Here is a 22,458-nt window from a genome sequence, read left to right as displayed (position 1 = left end):
AAGAACCGGGGCATCATTTCTAGCGATTTTCCCAGTTTTTACCCGCTCCGTAACGAAAAATGAGGAGGGCAGCGGGGGTGTTTTGGATGTTTCCGTACTTTAAGGGGGTGGCAGTCCTTGTATTTCAATGCTCCGACTGATCGCAACGTTTCAAGGGTCCTCCTCAAGTTGGACAATAGTTTCGGGCATTATTTGTAGTGAATTTCCCGGTTTTTACCCGCTCTGCAACCAAAAATGAGGGGGGGGGGCGGGGCAGGGGGCTAAGAGTTTTGAAAACTCACTTTAAAGTCGCAGGCTGCGTTTGCGTTCATTGGCAAGAAGTTCCACTCGGATTTGATGCTAAGTTTGAAGCTCTTCTGTGACTTTTCACATTTTAATGCAATGTTTCATTGTAACAGGCCCATCCCCCACTAGGGGGGGGGGGGGGGCTGTTGTGGCCCGGGGGCAATATGAAGACTTCGGTATCAGACTTGGAGTATTCGAGGACTCTTTGAAAAGAGAAACGGTATGTCCAAGAGCCGCCGAAGCTACTCTAAAAAATGAAGGTACGGACCCCCTAAATAACCTTTGGACCCCCCTAACTTTTGACAGGGGGGTCAGATCGACTTCCGGTTTGCGCCAAAAATGTTCTTTTTTCATGCTCTTTCTAACGATGTATCACATGATGGGGGTTGCCATTTGAAATTTTTGAGTTGCCCCCCCCCCCCCTCCCGGGGGGTGAAGAACTGAAAAGTACCTCTAAAAGTTTCCCCCTCGATATGAGGAAGGACGCCACAAACCGCAAATCGATATCATAATTAGAACTAAAGTTATGGCCAGTGGTGCGTAACTTTTGAATAACCCTGTATGTTGACTTAAAAATGTGATATCGGGATTTCTACTATTAGAATCTTAAAGTATGCAATTTTAGACGATTTTTCGTCCAAACCGGACCTCGCTATCTTTCTTAGTTCGAGAGATATCGAGGTTCACAGGTTTTGACTTCCACCCCCCCCCCTTGCTCCCCCCCCCCAAAAATTTTTTTGGGGTCTGAAAATTTGGGAAAAGAAGCGCTCAAGTATGAGTAATCAATAGACAAAGTGTCAAGGTTAAAGATGTTGATATAGTGTCAAGTTAAGGTTTCAGCACTATGTCAAAGTTAAGAGTTGGAAATATCCGTTCGGCACCAGTTGCTCTTAGTGTAGGAACAACAAACTACGCGGAAAAATTAAATAACAAAATTTTGAGATGGAAAGAGAGATTGTATTGACCGAAAGAGAGAATTACAGAATTACAATAGTCACTTAGAATGTGCCAAAAGGGCGAAAAAGGCACTACGTACTAGTACGGGTCGGGGATGGAGTAGGACCTAGATTTTGGGGCAGCGCAAGCTTTTGTAGACTTGCTGACGTCACAGGTGGTGAGACAACAAGTCTACACGCTATTGGCTGGCTATAAAGAGTGGAGCTATCAGTTGCAAGTTCAGTAATTAAAAATAATGGGTGATTTTAGGAGATGGCTGGGTGATAGAAGTAAAAAGAGGAAAATGTACTAAATCCAGCCATCCCTAATGAGGCTTGAGAGAATGAAATGAAGGTTTTTAAAATATGAGGGAATGTGTTGACACAAAGTCTGGAGAAATTCCAGAGGGGGGGGGGGGGGGGGGGGGCGAAAAAAGCCGTTTTTGCATCAAGCTCTTTGGCATCTAGTTGAATACCAAAGCAAGAAGTCGGACTTTGCGGACCTACTGATTTTAGCGAGTTTAAAAGTTGGATGTCTGAATTTTACAACACTTTGGGAGGAAAAATTGAGCAAAACTTAAATTTTTCTTGAATTCGAGGAGATGTTCAAAATTTCCTTGCCATTTTTTCCTGGTAAGTAGACTTTGAAATGATCTAATTTTAAGAAAAATCGAGTAATATTGAAAAACATGTACATGCTCACAAAGAGCTTGAGATTCTGGAAATTATCATGCACATATTATTGCATTTATTATGATTGCACACTTCACAAAGCATTAGTGCCTTCTTATGTGGATGGTTTTCTGTTGAAAAATCAGGAAAAATCTTGGTACCAAACCAAAGCTGCCATTAAACTCTCATGTTGATCCAAAAAGAGGAGCTGATTCTGTCTGGCAAAGATGCGGACTCGCGCCGGAGATGGATTTACCACTTATAACATCAGATGCAAAAGCTCCGGTTCTAAACTATTAATTCCTTGATCAAGTTTTTACTGAGATCGTAAAACTTTCAGCGCAACTAAAAGCACTGCCTCTAGGCAACTATTTTGGCATGTTTAAGTATCAAACGGTTAAAATTTGACAGGACCATCATCGTACCGTCCTTTAACTGATCATAGTGATCAGAGCTGTTATTCTGTGCGTACATTGAAGTCTGATCTTATGTTATGTACTAATCTACAGCAACACCTTGAGGATCTTCCCAATAGAGATAGTGCCCAGAAATGTGCAAATGGGAGGAAGATTCAAGTATTATGTCTATGTACAACAAGAAAATATAGTACGGGTAGGTACCAGGTATGGTGCGTGCAGGTTCGGCAAAACAACAAAGCTGATAACAAAACAAAGAAAGGGTTGAGCACATGGAAATGCCGACAGATTTTGCTGGTTAGAGAGGTAAGTAATTTCATGAAAATTATCTTACCTAGTCAAGTTAAGAAACAGGAGCTTGATCCAGACACAGGAAACAACACAAACACATGCACAATTTCCACATTAAAAGCCACGAGTCGCGAAACACGTTGAAACATGCACGAAATAACAATTATCAAGGGGACGACGCTTCCGACAATCTTAGTCTTAGAAATGCAGTAGCAGTATGCACTGATGTTTCGTTTTTACTTTTTCTACCCAAGGTTGTTTTCTACCGTTCTATCCACCGGTTGCATGAGGAATTCCAATGCAGAGTTGACAAACTGAATTCAAAGTAAATATTAAACAGGAACATTGAAATACACTTATTGTTAGTACATAGTACAACCCTAACTCAAGGCGGATAAAGAATGGTGGTCGCATTTCGATTTTGGCTGCCATCTTGAAGCGATGGTTGACAGGTTCGATGTCCGAACTATCGATGGGTTGCGTACGAAGAGTTGAAGTATCTGCGGTGGGGCAGTCGTCCTCGAAATTTGAATAATCTGTGCCAGTTTTATTTATATATTCGTTGAACTCAAAGGGGTCAGTTGCCACGGCAGGGAGTTCCATCACTCCAAACCCAATTACAACTTTATTTTTGATTCTTTTGCCTTGAAAATTTGGGTACAAAGAGTTGAAATATCTGCGGAGGGGCTATCGTCCTCGAAAATTTAATCATTTCGTTTGAATTTTGTTGCCGAGTCGAAGAATGTCATAATCTGGTGAATTCAAAATTCGCGGTCATCCCGAGGCGCCGGCGACAGTAGCGCGATCTCTTATCCCAGATTCTCAACTCAGAGTCTTGACGAATCACCTTAAAGTCCACAACTGCCCAACGAAAATTACCCGTTGAGTGTTGAGCTCAACGAAAGCGTTGGTAAATTCCGGTGGATTTACCCGTTTTCCAAGATGGCTGCTCAGCAAACTGCCCACCAGCTCAGCGAGGTTTCTGGCTGCTGCGGACCGCTGCCGAGTTTGCTGGATTGTTATTCCGCCATTTTTTTCTCACTTTAACCTCACTTTTTGCCGGTCGCCAGTCAGTCTAGGGAGAATTGCTTGTTTTGTTTGTTCTTTCCTCTTCCTCCGCGACTTCCGTTGTGCTCTGCTCTTTTTCTTTTTACGAAGATGTGGGTCCTCATTCGATTGAATGTCATTACTTTAAAAGTGGAACTGCCAGAGCAGTTTCCATGAGCATATTATCCTCTTCTTCGTCAATCATGTCAAACACTAAAATAATGCTTCACAGAAGATTGAGAAGATTCTTTCGAACGAAAAAAGCTTTGACTTTATCACCGGGCACATATATCAAAAATTTCATTATCAATTTCACAACATCAACATAACCTCCAAATCATCTCAATCCAACGGGAATTTAACAACGGCACCAAGATTTTCTTCCGTCCGTTGAGCTGACGTCGTCGTTGAGATGACGTCAATCCTGCGGAGAGTCGGCCATTTTCGTTGGGCAGCAAAAGTAATTTAACAACGCACCTCACCCGAGGTTGAGTCGGCCTCCCCGGCCTCGGCCAGCCCATGTACCCGATGTACCCGATACCGTGTGACGTCCAGAGGGTACGAAATGCGACCACCATTCTTTATCCGTCTTGACCCTAACTTGCAAGCTGACAACTCCGTTACCGTTACCGTTACTCCGTTTGACTTTGACTAGTGGAGTGGAGTGGAGTGGTGTGAGGGAGGGGGAGGGAGACCCGTACGTCAGGTGTACCAACAGTAGAAGTACATTTGGCTATTTTCTGAATACGGAGAACTAACTTTTAATGCTCGATAGCTTGTGATTACAGCAACAGCACAAACATTTTTATCCACCGTTGCAAGCATTTGTGTCTTGATCCTGATTTGTAACTGGAGTGCATTAGTAAATATTCACTCGATTCAAAAGTTGAAGTGACTTTTTGGTGACGCCAACACTGGAATTATTTTTTTAAAATAAGGCGCGAACCTGCGAAATAATTTTAAAGGCGAACTTCAGTAGAACGAACATAAATTTTTCTTAAATTTTCTTCACTCGAGCAATAATATTCGGTGAAAAGTAAAGAGAAATATTTGGATCGGATTATTTAGAGAAAAATGGAACAAAATCGGAGGTTTCAAAATTTGTAATGGATATACCCATTTTTTATCTGCAGCCATCATTTCGGAGACAGGTTGCTATCGATCGTTCATCTCTTCGACCATTTCCTCTCTATCTAACTTGATAAAATGTTTCAACGAAATTAAGATATGTGAAAATTAATTTAAAACTTAAACGGCAGGTTATATATTTCAAATGGTGTGAGCCATTATAATGAAGTCAGAAAACAACAAGAATCGGCTCTAAAACTTCTAACTAATTGAATAGGTTGTTATCCTTTTGGGAGGAAGCGAGGGATGGAAAAAACAAAAGTCTCCTTAGCATAAGAGAGGTTCAGCAAAGAAAAAATGAAGATTGGAGACAAGGGATTTATTGACTAAAAAATAATACAAGGTTAAATTATTAACAGATAAAACTCGAGAGAGAAGACAAAAAAATACTTTTGCTCCTTCCTTTGGTTTTTTTTTAAAAATATTGATTCGTACAGCCTTACACAATACATAGACACATGCGATGATGAAAATTTTATGCCTGTTTTCTTCCTGATAAAATGCTTCTGAATGGAAGACAAGTGCACCTCTGAGAGATTTTTGATATTTATAAACATACTGGTAAATATAAAGACTTAAGTTAGGCAAAACTTTTATTACCACTAGAGCGACCAAGGCTCCTTGTTATTGATCTAAAACTTTGAATACTGAGCATTATTAGAAATGGGAGTTTATAAGAGACGACCAAAACAGATAGTATGAGAAATTTTTGGATCATTGGTTTTGAACATACAAGGATAAAAAATCGTACGTTCTTCTACGCCTAACAATAAATGCATTTTTGTACAACTATAGTATGTGATGTTTTTAGTTTAACTGCAAGTCTTCTTTTGCCCTCTGTAAGCTTCTAACTTTCAAAGGTCTTAACTATTTGATAGAAACAAGAAAACGAGAAGAAGAAAATAATTTTCGATCTGTTTTCATTGAAATGTGAGATATTTGGAGAGCTAGGCGCAAGTTCAGATTTTGAAAAAAAAATAAATTAATAAATAAACCAAAAGGAGAAAAAAGGTTTAAAGATAGTCGTATTGGATGCTCTAATGAAGCTAGTCGCAGTGTGACACTTTTTACAGTTGAGCATCAAAGCATCATTTTTAACTTGCATAATTTATGGTCAAAATTCATTTCGACCATTTGGTGCCATGAAATTTAGAAATTCAGACTCATTTTTCTCAAACGAATAAAAACTGCTTCTTTGTACTCTGACCTCCAATGATCAATAACTAGAATCTAAGAATCCTTAAAAAACTTGAGTCCCTTTATTTCAGTGGAAAAACACTTTGAGAATACGAGTACGCTAGAATATGGGTGGAAAATCAGCATTAAGTGCGTTTCTCCATAAAATACTGTAAATCTTTGAAGATGCCTCCTCCCAAATCCCCCGATTTTGAAGGATGATTAGCTGGTCTCTAATTTTTTGGCAGCACATACTGAAGTGCATATAATTTTCTATGCTGCTCTTATAACCCCGGATCTCTTGGCTCAATTAATGTATTGCCGAATCGCCCTTTTAGAGGTCGGTGGGAACTTTTGAAAAGAAAAGGCCTTTTCTCATATGAAGATGTCACACATGGATGGTTGATCTGCTGTCCCTCCTCCTCATAAAAAGGAAAAATCGACGGTGAAAGTCGGCAATCACATAACTCGTTTGCGGTGTCTGAAAATCTCCGCCTCTACGTCATTTTCTTAAAGGAGAACAAATTGACATTATTTCTTGAAGTTTTTGCAGAATTTTCTTCGCATTGAGAAGAAAAATCATGACAGTTTTAAAGAATTGCTGTTGAGTAGTTTTGCCATTTAAAAAATAAAGTATGACAGGAAGTCTACAACGTCGCAAACCGAGTTATGTGATTGCCGACTTGCACCGTCGAAACCTCTTGAACCACCACTGCAAAGGCCCCAGTGGCAAAAAAAAGGGAGATAGCCGACGTTCGTGGACATTTTAATGTGAATGAATAAAATATGCATCGATGGCCCAAGTGCCAAACTACGAATCTCCATTGCAATGTTTCAAAATGTCCTCTTCTATTTTATTTTTTCAAGGGGAAACAAGCCTACTTAATAGCTTGAAATTTTTACAGAGTGTTCTGCCAATGGAGAAGAAAAGTTATGAATTAGGTTAACTAGTTTTTCAATGCTTACTTAATGTCTTTATTTTTTAAATCGAAAAATAAACCCAACTTCATTTGTTAGAAACTTCCCTGATTTTGTTTTCTCAGAGTTCAGAATACCCTCTGAAAATTTCGAACAATAGCATTGATTCTTACCCCTTTGGATAAGATGAGGGAAGAGTGGAGATTTTGAAACATCCCAAACAAGATATACTTAGTCCTGCAGTTTCACTGTCTATAAGTTCATTCACTACCTGCTTCTCAATAGCACGGAACAGGATACTTAAAAGCACAGTAGAGTTTGCAAAATTTAAAAAATTCGCTATTTCAGTTACTTTTCGACTTGAGTGAACATAATTTTTTTCACTAATTACTCAGCGAGTCTACCAACTCATGGAAAACAGTTCAACTACTTGAAATTTTCAACACCTCAATTTAACTGCTTCGGTTTTATTTTTCTATTTTATTTCTTACGAGACGAATGAATAGGTAATTGAAAACTAAAATTCTGAAATAGTGCAATGCAAACAATGATGAAACTACAGAATCGAGTCTCTCAGTTTCCAACATTGAAAAATTCCGACCAAATTATATTATGTTCAACCATTTTTTTTTTTTTGGAATTATACCTGATTGTGATTAAGTGAATTCTATAAGCTAAAAAAAAAGCATGAAAATATAAGCTAGTTTTCTTCTGCAAACGAAGAGCAGAAATATTGCTTGAAGGACATGACAATCAAGGAACATATTTTTCTGGTTTCATCATCAAAATGTATTTTATAACTGAAATTCATCTTTAAAATTTCTTTTTTCTGTTGAAAAATAAAACAGAGTTATTATTTAGAGTACCAACTTTGGTGGATGAGAGTTTGATTTAAATGGTACGCATTGCATGTGCCTATCTACAGGAAAAAAGGCTTTGGTGCTGGAAAATCCGAAAGTGAGATATTGGTTCCACCATTAAAGTAATAAAGTGATTGATTTACACAAATTTTGGAATAAAAACGCCCATCCCATTAATGTTAACTTTAACCTTCCCGACAGTTGTTTCAAGTTTGCTGCTTGAGAGACTGTGTTAAGGGAAAAAGCAGTGAGGGTTTTTAATCTGTCATGTTAGGGGCTCATTATTTTTGGATTACAATGCCACTTCAAACCTCTTAATGTCCCAATAAACTACATTGCTTACAAATTATTTTTCAAAATACTTAAAAGTGCTTTCTGATGAGATCTAAATTTTCACTTTTATAACAAAACTTAACAAACATTTGCCTCCATGCACTAAATTTGTTTTCTGGTGCTTGGTTAAAAATTATTTCTCAATTTACAGTCAAAAGGAAGAAAAATAATGGCTATTGTGTGCGATGCATAAGACAAATGAAAATAACTAAGAATAAAGGTACAAAATCTAGTTTATTACCTAACAAATTAACAACAGTTAACGGATGATTCCAATGATTAACGCCCTCTTGTAAGAAAATCGCCCTCTTGAAGAAATCATTGACAGTTACAAAAATAATAGGAAGTATTTTCTTGACAGCCTGCTCAGTTTCTTATCATTCTTATCTTGCACTGAAGGTCATAAAATTCATGAGGGGGAAAAGGTTTAAAAAACCAGAGCATTTATTCGAAATACTACGTAAAACCATGTGATCTGAGTGCTGGAGGAATTATTTCGCTATCATCATTCCTGGAACTTTTCAGGTGAAAAAATTTGAGTAACAACTTATCTAAGAGTTTTGTATGGACTGGGTCCAGAAACAATTATGGAGAATTATAGTTTTATCACAGGCAAAAATTGATGAAATAAATGACAAAAAAATTAAATTATCAAAAATAAGAATTGGTCACTTCTCGAATTTTTTCAAAAATCTACACATGTACTTTCGGCAGATAACTAGCAAAGGAATACTTTCCTCTGAAAAACCTGCTTCGAGTCAATTCATTAACTCATGATAGAGAGACGTATCATTGAACATGAAAAAAATAGTCTGACCACTTTCATTTTCTTTCCTTCTTTCTTTTTTTACGGCTTCGATGATATTTTTGTGTTTCTTCTATCGACGATAAACTAATTTCACTCTCACCACCTGAGGACTTGGACTTCTCATGGTGTTTGTCTTGTTCTTTGTGGTGCTTTTTGCGTTTTTTTGCTTTGTGTTCTTTCTTGTGTTTTCTGTGTTTTGAGCGACTTTTGCTACGGCTCCTGCTCCGACGTTTGTTTCTTTTTTCGTCTTCAAAACTCTTTTCCCGGTACCTTTCTGGTTGGCCAGGTGAATTTCGCTTTGCTTGGTGCCTGGAGTGACTAGAGATTTCATCTTCATCCCTAACTAATGGTTTTCCGCCATAGTAAGAAAAATCATAAGAGCGGCTACTACTTCTAGAAAAGAGTTTAGCGTCAGGACTGCGAGACCTCTTGCGCTTATAAGACCGGTCTTTTTTTTCATATGAGTGACCTGAAAAAATGAAAAATAGATTATAAAAATTTCGATAAATAGATGGCTGTTTGGCATGGGTTAAGGATAAGTAACAATGAAAAACTTATGAAACTGTATACACAACACAAATGCGTGATAACAGCAAAGTAAAAAAAAATTATCGAGCAAATGTGATCAACTTTCACATCACAATCCAAAGCTGTGCATTATTCAATATATTAGACTTTTTGTCAAACATTGATGGTGAAACTGCAGAAATGCATATAAGTTTGCGGCATTGCAGACTTCTTGTCATATTTCTTTTTCTACATGGAAAACTACTCAACATCATTTCTTGAAAACTACATTGAATTTTCTCCTCTAAGTGAAGAACATCCTCTGGAAATTTCAAGCCATAATGTTGGTTAGGTTGGAAATATAATAAGAATGGAGATTTGAAACCACCGCAACCGAGACATGCATTTTTGCAGTTACACCGTCAATACCTATATGAAAAGTTTTTTCGCTTACTTGCCTTCGATACTTCAAACAGCTAATTGCCAAATTAATCAGAAAAATGTGCCTCATTGAAAGTAATTCAATTTTAAAATCTTTGGAGCATTTCAAGAAGTGTTGGATAACTGTTCCTAGTTACTTCCTCAACTTCCTTCGGGCCCAAATTATTTTAACCTACATCCTCTGTTTTTATCAGTTTGATATCAGAGCACTTTATGCTCAAGACACTTAAAATGATTTCAGAAAAGCCAATGACCTTAAAAAGTAGGGCTATGACTGACAAAAAATTTAGCATGATAAATAAACAGCATTCTTGACAAGGTTAGAGACTGCAGCTCATATTTTTCTCATCAGGATTTCATGCAGAACATCATGAACAAATTTAAGTTTTTCTGATCTCATCTCGTAAGAGAAATCAATGTTTTTTGTAGGTAAATTCAAACTTCTATGAACAGATTGCTGTTTGAAGCACAGGTCGTTTAGAGGAGGAGTAGAGGAGTTTGTCAAAATGGATTAAAATTCAGTAAAAAACTGGAATTCTCATTGAAAGATGGTAAGTTTGCCTGCTGCCCAGACCTTGAACTAGTTTCAACAACCTACCTAAGCATTAAGGCGGAAATCAGGAAGCTGTAGTAATGGTAGGACAAACTAGTCCCAAAACAAACAACACATTTCTTTGAGGCAAAAATATGCTTGAATAAGCTTTTTACTTTTATGATGAGCATTCTAGTTTTATACTGAACTTTGATGTATGTTGGAAAAATTTAGACTTCCCACTTGCCTAAGAACCAGAGTTTATTGAAGTCAAAATTAATTAGGAGTAACAGCCCTGGCCTCCCAGAATTGGGCTCTGTTGTTTCCACCTCTCACTAACCTACCCTGGCAGTCGCACTCATTGCAAGTGATCCACCATTTAATTACAACACCGCAATTATTCTTGATAGTTTACAAGCACTGTGCATCATCCTATGAGAAATTTTTCATGAAGCCCAACCCTAATTATCTGTCCAATGATAAGTTTTTTCCTATGACCAATGTGTCCCACACTGATTTTGCTTTCTTTATTGAGCAGGAAATTTGAGTTTACTAATTTGAATGAAAGCAATAATCGCGAGGACCTATCTGATTTAAAATTTGATTTTAAAATTTTTTGATACATCCAACATGTCTATCATGAACTTTTGATGACAGAATATTTGTATGATGTTATGCTTTACCCTTTCTAATATTTGAACTGAAATCTTCACCTGAATCGGCTATTTTGAGTTTCTTGAATCCTCCATCTGTGTGGCGACTTTGATGATGAGACCTATAGCTCCCTGAGTCCCGATAATCATCGTGCTCTCTTCTATCAAACTTTGCGACCCAATCCCCAAGATAACTTGCATGATCTGACCGCATGAATTCTTTTTCATAAAGCTGCTGGGGTCTACTGGGAGCTTCTGGCTCTTCAAAAGAGGCAGCTTCTGAGTGTTCTTGCTCTGGTTGGGCGGCACATCTGTTACTGGATGAGTCGTCATCCCTCATTTCTGTGAGGACATCCATTTGGGTCTCGATCAAATTCTTCAGAGTCTGTTCAAAGAAAAGTACATAAAAACTAAGGCAGGACACATTTACAGATGAGGATCTCCTTGACTATACGACATGTACCAATGTCAATGTAGCTAAGATTGTGCATATCTCTAATGTTCAACTGGCACAGAACTTCAGGCTTTGTTCTGCTATTTGCCTCGAATTTTGTCTCTATTGTTCTGAATATTTTGGCAAAGATATGTCCGATGAGGAGGATTCTGTATGATTGTACGAAAAAAAGTGTCATATTGCAGCAACGTTGACATGGGTAAATGCTGTTTAGTCTGAAAGGATCTCAGATGTACTCAAGTTTCAGCCAGGCATGCAGTGTAATATTTCAAAAGCATGTTTTGCTGACAGTCGGCCTGAGCAGATTCTTATCACTATTTTTCTTTCTGAAATTTTATTGAACTTGGAGAGAGAGGAACATTATCTTGTTCAGAGTGATTTAGGTTCTTTAGTCAACTGCTCCAACCTGATAAAGATGACAATGCGTACTTTTTGGACACTCAGGAGTGCAGAGAGATTTCTTGTTCTAAATTTTTACATAGTCTCAAGGAGAGGATCTCAAACTTTTCCGACTAGAAAATTTTAATAAATCTTCAAATATTTTAAATGAGAAATGCTCAAAATTTGGAGGAAAAAAAAAGTCACCGCTTTCAAAGTTACAGGATAACCAAGAGCATTGAAAAACATAGCAGTTGACACAAAGAAATTTCAAAATGAGGAAAAAAAATACTTCCCCTTTGAATGTGAGTGCATACATGATAGAAAAATTAGGATTTCACTTGAGAAATATATACTAATATTACAGGTAAAGGAGGAGTTGCGTTTTGGGCCTTTTCCGGCCCCACCTGGATTTTGCTAAATGTTTCATATTTTCAAAGTACTAGTTTTAGGTAGACTCTGTGCCAAATATTAGACCGAACGGAGCCCATGCAAGGGCGCAGCAGCGCCTCAAACCCAAAATCCTGGAATCGAAAAACAATTATTTTCGTCGACTTTTTCGACTGTTATCACTCTTCCAGCACATGATTCTTATATATTTTTTTGCGTACTTTTCGTTTCTGGCCTTTTTAAAGGCCTCCGATAAATTTTAAGGGGCCTTATGGCCCATTGTTGCCATTTTTGGCCCATTTTTAGGGGTTTTTTCCATTTAACACATTCAAAACTCAACTTAATCCAAAAACTGTGAACATTTTTGAAAAGTACGTAAAAAAATGAATAAAAAATGTTCAGTAAAATTTTTTCCTATGTTGCCAAATTTCCGAGAAAATTGGTCCCAAAGTGTCGAAAACGGCAAAAAATCGATAAATCGCCGCGTCTAAGGTTCAAGAAAGTGGAGTACATTTTTCATACTGTACCAGATAACAGCTCTTACCCATCCATACAACATACTAAAATATCATAGTTGTACCTGGATTCCCACGATGTGAAAATTGACCGAGATGTCGATTTTAGCGGCCTTTTTATACTTGAAGGCAGCTCTTTTGAATGTTTTTCGACCTTAGTCACCCTCTATGGGTGTGTACTATATGTATTTTTCTACGTACTTTTCATATCTGGCCATAAAAATGGCTTCCTGTGAGTTTTAAAAGGCCTAACGGTCCATTGTTGCCAATTTTCACCAATTTTTAGGGGTTTTTTCAAGTTTACAATGTGAAACTTAATTTAATCTAGAAACCGTGTACAATTTCGGAAAGAACGTAAAAAAATACATAGAAATGTGATTTGTACCTTTTCCCTACGTTGCCAAATTTTCGAGAAAAATCGTCCTGAAGCGTCAAAAATGCCAAAAATTGGATTAATCATCACGTCGGAGGTTCCAGGAAGTGAATTTCAAGTTTTTTTTCACTACAAATAACGTATCGAAAATGGAAAATTGCAATGCATCTCAAGGAACATGTAATGGCGCAGATGAACGTGACAAAACGGGCCCTCAAGGTGCTTTTACTTTATCCTTCACTCCAGTTCACCTCTTTATTCCTGTAACCTCGAGATAATCCTTGGTTCTCAAGATGCTTGCTACAGGCCAAATATACCGAAGAACAGAAAATGCGTGGAGAAAGTGTCCCACGATCCACATGAATGTCATAATTCACTTCCTGGAACCTCCGACGTGATGATTAATCCAATTTTTGGCATTTTTGACGCTTCAGGACGATTTTTCTCGAAAATTTGGCAACGTAGGGAAAAGGTACAAATCACATTTCTATGTATTTTTTTACGTTCTTTCCGAAATTGTACACGGTTTCTAGATTAAATTAAGTTTCACATTGTAAACTTGAAAAAACCCCTAAAAATTGGTGAAAATTGGCAACAATGGACCGTTAGGCCTTTTAAAACTCACAGGAAGCCATTTTTATGGCCAGATATGAAAAGTACGTAGAAAAATACATATAGTACACACCCATAGAGGGTGACTAAGGTCGAAAAACATTCAAAAGAGCTGCCTTCAAGTATAAAAAGGCCGCTAAAATCGACATCTCGGTCAATTTTCACATCGTGGGAATCCAGGTACAACTATGATATTTTAGTATGTTGTATGGATGGGTAAGAGCTGTTATCTGGTACAGTATGAAAAATGTACTCCACTTTCTTGAACCTTAGACGCGGCGATTTATCGATTTTTTGCCGTTTTCGACACTTTGGGACCAATTTTCTCGGAAATTTGGCAACATAGGAAAAAATTTTACTGAACATTTTTTATTCATTTTTTTACGTACTTTTCAAAAATGTTCACAGTTTTTGGATTAAGTTGAGTTTTGAATGTGTTAAATGGAAAAAACCCCTAAAAATGGGCCAAAAATGGCAACAATGGGCCATAAGGCCCCTTAAAATTTATCGGAGGCCTTTAAAAAGGCCAGAAACGAAAAGTACGCAAAAAAATATATAAGAATCATGTGCTGGAAGAGTGATAACAGTCGAAAAAGTCGACGAAAATAATTGTTTTTCGATTCCAGGATTTTGGGTTTGAGGCGCTGCTGCGCCCTTGCATGGGCTCCGTTCGGTCTAATATTTGGCACAGAGTCTACCTAAAACTAGTACTTTGAAAATATGAAACATTTAGCAAAATCCAGGTGGGGCCGGAAAAGGCCCAAAACGCAACTCCTCCTTTTGATCTATTTTGAAAATTTTCATACTTCAATGATTTACTAAGAAATTTTGACACTGAAAAGAATAAGACAGAAAATTTAATTTTATTTACAGTTTGCACAGGGGTAGATTAAGGGAAAAGGTAACTGTATTTTTAAAGCTACCGATGACTGTCCATTCTCAAGATATTGATCTTTTCCCAGGCGTTTTGCCCCATAATGACACTACCACTGTACGGCAAATACTAGAAGCACAAAACACTCAGGAAAAAATCAATATCTCGAAAAGGAATGGCCATTAGCCATCTACGCATGGCCATCTGGCTGAAAAGAAAATTCTTGGTACCCTAATTTTCCCTATTCTACCTCTAAGCAAAATAAGAATGGAACTGAGGGGGAACACTTTGTTCACTCTGCTCACTCAGGCTCATGAGAGCAGCCAAGTGAGCAAAGTTCTCGAAAGGGTTCAGCTGACATGCCACCAAGGGGCATACTTCCGTGTAAAATTGGAATTGACATGATTAATACTGAGTATTTACCTCTGTGTATGATCTACTTTTTGCTTTGACCTTTTTCCCTTTATATGAAGCTCGTCTTCGTTTTGCATCCCGCATTTCAATCATCATTTCTTCCAAAGTTTTCGTCGTTTTAGCTGGCTCAGCACAAGTGCGTCTGCAAACACAAAAAGAATAAATGAAAGCTGTGACTAAACAGAATGTATCAGGGCTAAGGAACAATGTTTCAGGAATCAATTCTTTGTAATATTCAGTATCCCCAAAATTTCTTCCTTTTTTAATTCCCTAACTTTTCCCTGACTCCAAAATTTCCCAACTCTCTGACCATTAAACAAAACTTTCATTTATATTAATTTTCTTTAGTTATGCCACACATTTGTTTCCGCACTAAGACTCCACTTCTTGAGATTCAATTTATGGAGGAGCTGATGTAGCAAGGCAATACCAGAAGTAAGTTTGGCCAATTAGCTAATGTCATTTTCCCTGCCACGTCATTAGAACCTGCCAAAAACAAAGGTCTCATTTTTGCTATTTCAGGATGCAATATTTTTGCCCATTAGAATTAAAATAATCAGTAAAAATTCCAAATTTCAGGAAATACATTAAACAAATAGGTGCCACTGACCTATTATTCAAAATATTGAGCAAGAGCCTTCTATAAAAGAGAGATAAATCAATAAGAAGTTTTCATTTTTGTGGCTTTTTGAAGCCAATTGCGCAATGATATGGAAAAATGGAATTTAATGGAGTTTGATTTTGTTGAAATTTTAGAGTAAGTGAATTCTTGCGGATACAAGCCCTACATTTAAGAAATGCTTATTTTTCAATTTCAAGACTGACAGAATTATGTGCTGGTTTCAACCAGTTATTTTCTGCCTGAATCAGAGTTCGTACATGCTGACATTTCGCTGAATAACATATGTACTTACAAAGTGTTTTGTTTCACTCACCCAATATTCTCAAAAAGTTGGATGTCTTGAATGTTCCTTTCAGCGCTGGGTTTGGAGGTTTGGCTGACGGCAAAATCATAGAGAACTCGCCGCTCATCCACGGTAAATTCCGAAACGCAGCGATCGGCTGTTCTTGGAATCGGACGATCATCTCTAGATATGTCCTCAACTCCTGCATACAAATTTTTCTACAAATTTAGATCTGTTTACTTGATAAGGAATCATAACGGAAAGTACATTAAACTAATAATTGTGTATTGCTACAAATGGAAAATTTCAGAGGCAATGTAAGTGAGAGAGAGGTAAAAGTTTAACTTAAATATGAAAGAAAGGAGACTAGAGAAGATCATATTTCTTAGTTTGGGATTGAATCTCATCGAAAAGAGTTTAGTGTCCCTTTCAAAAATTTCATAATGCACTTATTCCAAACAACTGACACACCTCCTCTTTTTCAACGCAGTATTGAACGTTTTAAGTGACTTATCATACTCATACTTGATAAGCTACAACCAAGTGATATTAAATGCCACAGAGATGATACTTTTCTTTGTAATTGAGAAAAATAAGGTAAATAAAGGGTGTGAGGGCAACACCTTAAGGTATGAGAGTGTAAAGGTAACATAAAACTTTATCATTTTCAGTAGTGCAAATTTAAGTTATCCAAGGTAAATTTTTGCTTGACAGATTCAAAAGGTAAAACTAATTTAATGTAAGAGTGTATGTTATAAGAAGATTGTGAAAGGATACAAAATGAACGCAAGCACATATTGCAAGGTACGAATTCTGAGAACACAGAGCGGAATTTTGATAAGTTCTAATCTTCACAGTGGCAAAAGGATACTATGGTGGTAGAGTTAAAAGGACTTAAAGTTCAGTCAAGTTCCTGATCTTTCTCATCGTGTGATCATTGTCCGCATGGATGAGATCAGAGAATTAGAAGTGACAACTGAAAAGAACCTTGAACACAAATCAAAGAATATGCTTGAGGTAACTTAAAGTATTATAAGCCTGACAGCTTTGACTTATGTTAATGGAAAAAAGTTTATACTCGTGTAAGGAAGTTCATGCTTAAAGACAGCATTTGCAAATAACAAATATCTTGGACAACAAAATACACTTCTGTTGAAGCATTTCAAGGTAAACGATTTTTCGTAGAATGTTTCCTATAAAATAAAAATAAAAGAGAAAAAAACCCTAAGCATTAATTAGAAAAATAATTCTGGAGGAGAAAGTATTTGAAGAAAATTAAAACAGGATTTGTCAACAAAAAAATTAAATCAATCATACAAATGGCCAAAGTGCGAAACCAGATTCCTCCATTCTTGTTTCAAAATTTCCACTCATATTATATTTTTTCAAGGAGAAACAAAGCTTCTTTATGGCTTGAAATCCATGCAGAAAAATTCTGCTTAGAGAGAGAAAAAATCAAGGAAGTTTTCCAGACGTTATGTTGATTAGTGTTCCAGAGAAAAAATAAAGTATGACAAGAGGTCTGAATTAACACAAACCAAGATACTGGGTTTCACAGTTTTGCCGTCGATATAGGGTAGGAAACTCTCAATGGTGCACAAATATGAAGGTGATTCCTATACAAATATTTATTTCTACCCGGGCAAATAATTTCTTGGACTTAAAATCAAGGATTAAAACTCCTCTCTTCTGCTTACCTTTCAAATTTGTTCAGATTCTTAACTGAAGCAATTCATTGAATATTAGATTGACCGTCTTGACTTTGAGAAATACATCTCAAATAGAGAAAAATAAATGAATAAAATAAAGTAGATATAACTTTTACTGTATTGGAAAAATGTTGTTCATTGAGGGCTAGCATTGGACAGAGAACTCTTTGCCATTATAATGTGAGCCCAAATGTGGCAGCCCGTGACAAAGACAATTAAAAAGTATACAAAAATCAAAGGCTAACAAGTCTAAAACACAATTAAAATAATCAAAATGTTTCAATGTTTTTTAATTGTGTTTTAGCCCCCTTACCCACGGATTTTGTTTTTTGTATAATCATTGACTTTGGAACCTTGTGGTATTTGGGCATAGTTCATTGAATTTGCTCCTCCTTGCAATAATTGTAACCCTTTCTTTGATAGAGCTACTTCAAATGGTCATTACAATATCAATACAAGATCAAAAAATAAATTTAATTATGAAAATCATAAAAAGATTTACACCCTCTAGAATAGTTTCCAGAAACTTGGCAAAAAAAAAGAAAAAAAGGAACAGAATAGAAAAATACTCACCTAATTTTAACCGTGGATTTGCCGAAAAAGCTGATCGAAGGACTTGTTTCCGAGTTTCAGAATCTGCAACAATAAAAATATATTTGAAAGCAGAAGTAGAAAAGTATTGTATTCCGCTAAAGTAGAAAGGGAAAATAGGAAAATTACGTAAAAGTGCCTTTTCCCCCCAAATTTCAGCTTAATTCCACATTTTTTAAAGTTTCTTCCTCATTTTCTGCAACATTATTTCATCATAAAATAAATAAAATCGCATGAAACTCACTTATGTAAGATTATTATGAATCAGACATGTTCTGACGCTTCTGCCATCCTCAGTGATGAGATGTAACTCACAGTTGTGTCTTATCACTGAGGATGGCAAGAGCGCCAAAACATGCCTGATTCATAATGATCTTACTTAAGTCAGTTTCACACAATCTTATTTTTTATAAAATGCATTGTTTAGTAAAATCCCATCGATTTCCAAAACACTTTTTCATGCTTAGCTAACAAAATTGAAAGCTACACCTACTATTCCGTTGAAATTTGCTTTCAAGATATTTCTTTCACATGTTAATAGGGTGGGAGCATTGATTTCCTGTTAGTTTAATATATATACAGCAATGCAGTGATACACTCTTCCTCTTCCTATGAAATGTGAAGGACTTTGCAAAGTCTTTGCTTTGACATATCAACGTATTTAAGCTAAAAGGAACTATGTGGGAGTGGAAAAATGGGGTGTGCTTGTGGAAGCTGGATAAGAAACAATGTAAAAGTGGATATAGTTCCTTTTGAGAAAATGGAAAAGCAGGATTTGACATTAAATCAAAAGGAACTGAGCGCTAACTCGTGAGCCGTGGACATGCGACAAAAGCGTTGTGGATAGGGCTCATGAGTTACAGACTGACGACATAGTCGTCGTCGCTCGTGTCGCGCCTATCGTCGCGCCCAGTCCTCACCGCTGATGTCATTGGCGCTTTTACCATTCATTCTTATGGCCCAACCACTAACAAGCCGAGCACACCCCATTTTTTCACTTGCACTTACTTCCATTTCACATAAATACATCCATAAGTCTTTTGTGTCCCCCAGACCTCCCTTGATGAGATGCCCTTCTGCCCCCCCTCCCCCTACAGTAAGTTCCTATTTCCGCCCATGATTGGATGAGAGTTTCGTAGAACTGGCTTACCAATTTTAATAGCATATTTTTCATTTCCACAACTAGGGGGCAATAATGTTTCTGATCCAGAATAACCTTCCTTCTTCAGGGCACAGATTTCGATGTGAGCAGGAAGTTTTTCGGAGGGCATCCAGTGCCCTCTGTCAAAAGGGCATTGAGCATTATTGACATCCTGAAACAGAGACAATTAAAAATTCAGAACATACAGAATTAGTGGAAGCCCAGGCAAATGTAATATTAAATCGTACCATTTTAAAACATACCCTCACAAAATTGTGGTAATTCCCGTTATTGTGGAAATATTCTGAAATGATGGGAAAAGAGCTGCATTAGCGTAGATATTCTTAAACGAAAAAATCCTAACTGCAGGGTTGCCACAGAATTTAGTAGATGAAATTCCCTGATTTCCCTGACACATTTGGGTGAAATTTCCTGACAATTAAAGATAAGCCAGATGGTTAAAACAACATAATTACAGATAGTTTTCAGGCGAATTGGTTGTTCGAAACGTCAAACCTTTCTTAGAGAGCAAAAAAAAAAGGTGACTTAAGGATTTTTCCCCGACATTTTCGTAATTTTCCCTGACTTTTACAAGTTCCCTGACATTTTCAAGTTTTCCTTGTATTCTCTGACTTTGGCAACCCTGTAACTGGGAATGTGGCTAGAGGACGCAATAAGTGCAGTTCCTGAGGCGCTTTCTGTAAGTCGATTATTTTTTTTTTTTTTTGTTTGTTTATTCGCCATCCAATAACGTTACTACAGAATTAAAAATTTACATCAAAAGAAAATAGAAATATCACTAGAGAAAAAAATATATAAATCTCCCTATATTTTGAATAAAGAAGAAAAAAAAAATAATACAAAATGGTTACTCAATTATTGGGTGGCTGCCGGAATCACCGTTAGGCATAACATCAGCAGAAGTCGATCATGTGGACGTATTTCTACCAAACGGAAGCATGTGCATTATGACGTGAGCCTTGATCTGCATATATTCTTATGCAGATCAAGGCAAGTTCCGTTCGGCAGAAATACGTCCATGTAAGCAATGCAACAGCAAGGAGACTTAAACGCAAAGATAGAAAAGCAAACGTGATATACCTAACTTTGAAAATGTTCGGAGAAACCTGAAAAATCGCACCATTTCAAACTATTTTCAAAATATCCCCACAAAATTTACTTAGTTCGGTTTATGTGAAAATATTGTCAATATATTTTGAAATGAGGCAAAAGAGCCGAATTGTATGCGGGTATTCTCCGAGGATAAAACGCTAATTGCGGATTTAGCGGAATATTTCGCAGATTTTTCTTCTGATCTTGCGCTGAAATGAATCACATTTTAAACTAACCTGCAGTCATGTTCTCGTAAAAATATTGATTTGTTGGAGTCAATTTTGCAGCCTCGGAATGCAATACGGTCCTTCGTCTAGGAAACGAAGATTTGGACTTTATTTTGCGATTAGGAACTACAATTTCAGGCTCATCCGTAAAACGCTAGCGTACATGGGGGAACTGATGGTACATACGTGGTTTCTAAACTGAGCCAGAAATTGCAGTTCCGAATAGCAAAATGTGGTCCATTTGGTCAATGAGCCGCTCGATTAAAGATTTCACAGGGGCGGACTGGCCCAGGAGCGAGGGGAGGGGAATTGCCTGATCGCCCCCTTTCCACCAAATTTCACCAAAAGAGGACCTTTTGCGGTCCATCCCCCTCCGAACAAATCCTGAACACAAGCCCCCAGATTGGCCCAGTGCGCAAAGCTGCACAAGACATAACTTTGTGGGAAACAGAAAAATTCTTAAGAGGGAAGGGGGGGGGGGGGCAGGAAAAAAGATCTATGAATGAACTGTGGTTTTTGAAAGCAAAAGCTATTAATTATTGTGGTCTTTTCATCACATTAAACCCTCTCGATTTTGAAATAGCGCTCAGTTCATCAATAGATTTTCTTTTATTGTCCCCCTCCTCCTTCAGTTCATTGCCTTTTTTACCAAACAATTAAGGATTTCCCCCGAAAACACTTCCTTTCCGTATTCCTTTTTTTCCATTTTACAAAAATTTAAGCTCGTTCATTGTTCCAAAGCCGCGAGGTTCCTCGACCGATTAAGAAACAAAAAAGGAGATTCTAAAATCTTGTTTACAATAAAGGGGTCCCTTTTACTGTTTAGTCTGTTTAGTTCGGAGGGCACAGATGCTGCACAGCAGTATTGAAAATGGCATGGAAGTAACAGGTGAAGCTGCGTCAGCTTTGGTAAGCGTTGCGTTTAGTTTTCTCTCTCCCGCTCCTCTCCCCCTTCCTCTATACCTCGTGGATTAGGGCTCATGGCGATACCACATTAACAAAAACGCGCCGAAGGCTCCACCTCCAGGTGCAGCACAGAACTACTATGTATCTGATCAGTCTCTCCTAAGGTGGTGTGGAAACGAGCTCTTTCCTTTCTGCCTTCCTCAGACTTTCTTCAGCTTTCTCACTCTTTATTTGTCTTAAACTGACAAAACCACTGAATTAATTACAATTAAGCCTACACATCAGAGTCAGTGTTTAACTTACGGTGTATTTGAGTTCGGATGCATTCCATCCCAAGGCAGACAAGGTATCTTGAATTTTCGAAGATGTGCAATTGATGAAGTCTTGCACACCATTGATATAGTTCAACCGTTCCTCGATAGACATTGTGAAGGAAACAAAAAGTCACAATCAATGAACATGTCCGTAATTCTCACGTTTTATTCCTCAATGTTCCCTTTACTCTTTACTCATAGAGAAAAAAAAGGAGGTGTTTGCATTTTCGGCATCTTGGAATTTTCATAGAGTATCTATAGCTTTGATGACGTCATTGGGTACAGCGACGTTTTTATCCTGTCGATTTTCTTGGAAATGGTGTAATTTAAGGGAAAAAGTCATTCTATAAAAAGTGCTTGAAATTAAATAAAGAGTTGATTTAAGTAAAAAAATCGGACATTATGGTCCGTTTTTACAGCGTCAACATAACCCTCAACGAGCGTCTTGTTTACATTGATGACGTAGGTGGGTACAAATCCTCAAGATGCAAACACCTCCTTTTTTTTCTCTATGAGCAAGCATATGGTGTCTGACCATAA

At 37.3% G+C, this 22,458-nt stretch overlaps 1 protein-coding gene across 1 annotated transcript; it reads right to left on the bottom strand.

The window, feature by feature from the left end:
- Positions 1 to 5,078: 5,078 nt before the first annotated feature.
- On the bottom strand, positions 5,079 to 22,109 carry LOC109040482 (uncharacterized). Its single transcript, XM_072305993.1, has 7 exons — positions 21,908 to 22,109; positions 19,368 to 19,530; positions 18,200 to 18,262; positions 15,948 to 16,119; positions 15,022 to 15,154; positions 11,063 to 11,387; positions 5,079 to 9,338 (listed from the first exon to the last, which is right to left on the bottom strand). The coding sequence occupies exons 1-7, from the start codon at positions 22,028 to 22,030 to the stop codon at positions 8,884 to 8,886; spliced, it is 1,434 nt and encodes a 477-aa protein (XP_072162094.1). The 5' UTR covers positions 22,031 to 22,109; the 3' UTR covers positions 5,079 to 8,883.
- Between the last annotated feature and the right edge of the window lie 349 nt (positions 22,110 to 22,458).

This window comes from Bemisia tabaci, unplaced genomic scaffold, assembly GCF_918797505.1.
Source record: "Bemisia tabaci unplaced genomic scaffold, PGI_BMITA_v3".
Lineage (NCBI taxonomy): Eukaryota > Metazoa > Arthropoda > Insecta > Hemiptera > Aleyrodidae > Bemisia > Bemisia tabaci.
This window is presented reverse-complemented; position numbering and strand designations above follow the sequence as displayed.

Excerpts from the sequence above, each read along its gene's own strand:
- LOC109040482 (XM_072305993.1), bottom strand. The coding sequence starts at position 22,030 with ATGTCTATCGAGGAACGGTTGAACTATATCAATGGTGTGCAAGACTTC. Across the intron at positions 19,531-21,907 it reads CATCCGAACTCAAATACACC|GATGTCAATAATGCTCAATG; the intron begins GTAAGTTAAACA and ends TCTCTGTTTCAG. Across the intron at positions 11,388-15,021 it reads AAAGTAGATCATACACAGAG|ACTCTGAAGAATTTGATCGA; the intron begins GTAAATACTCAG and ends TTCTTTGAACAG.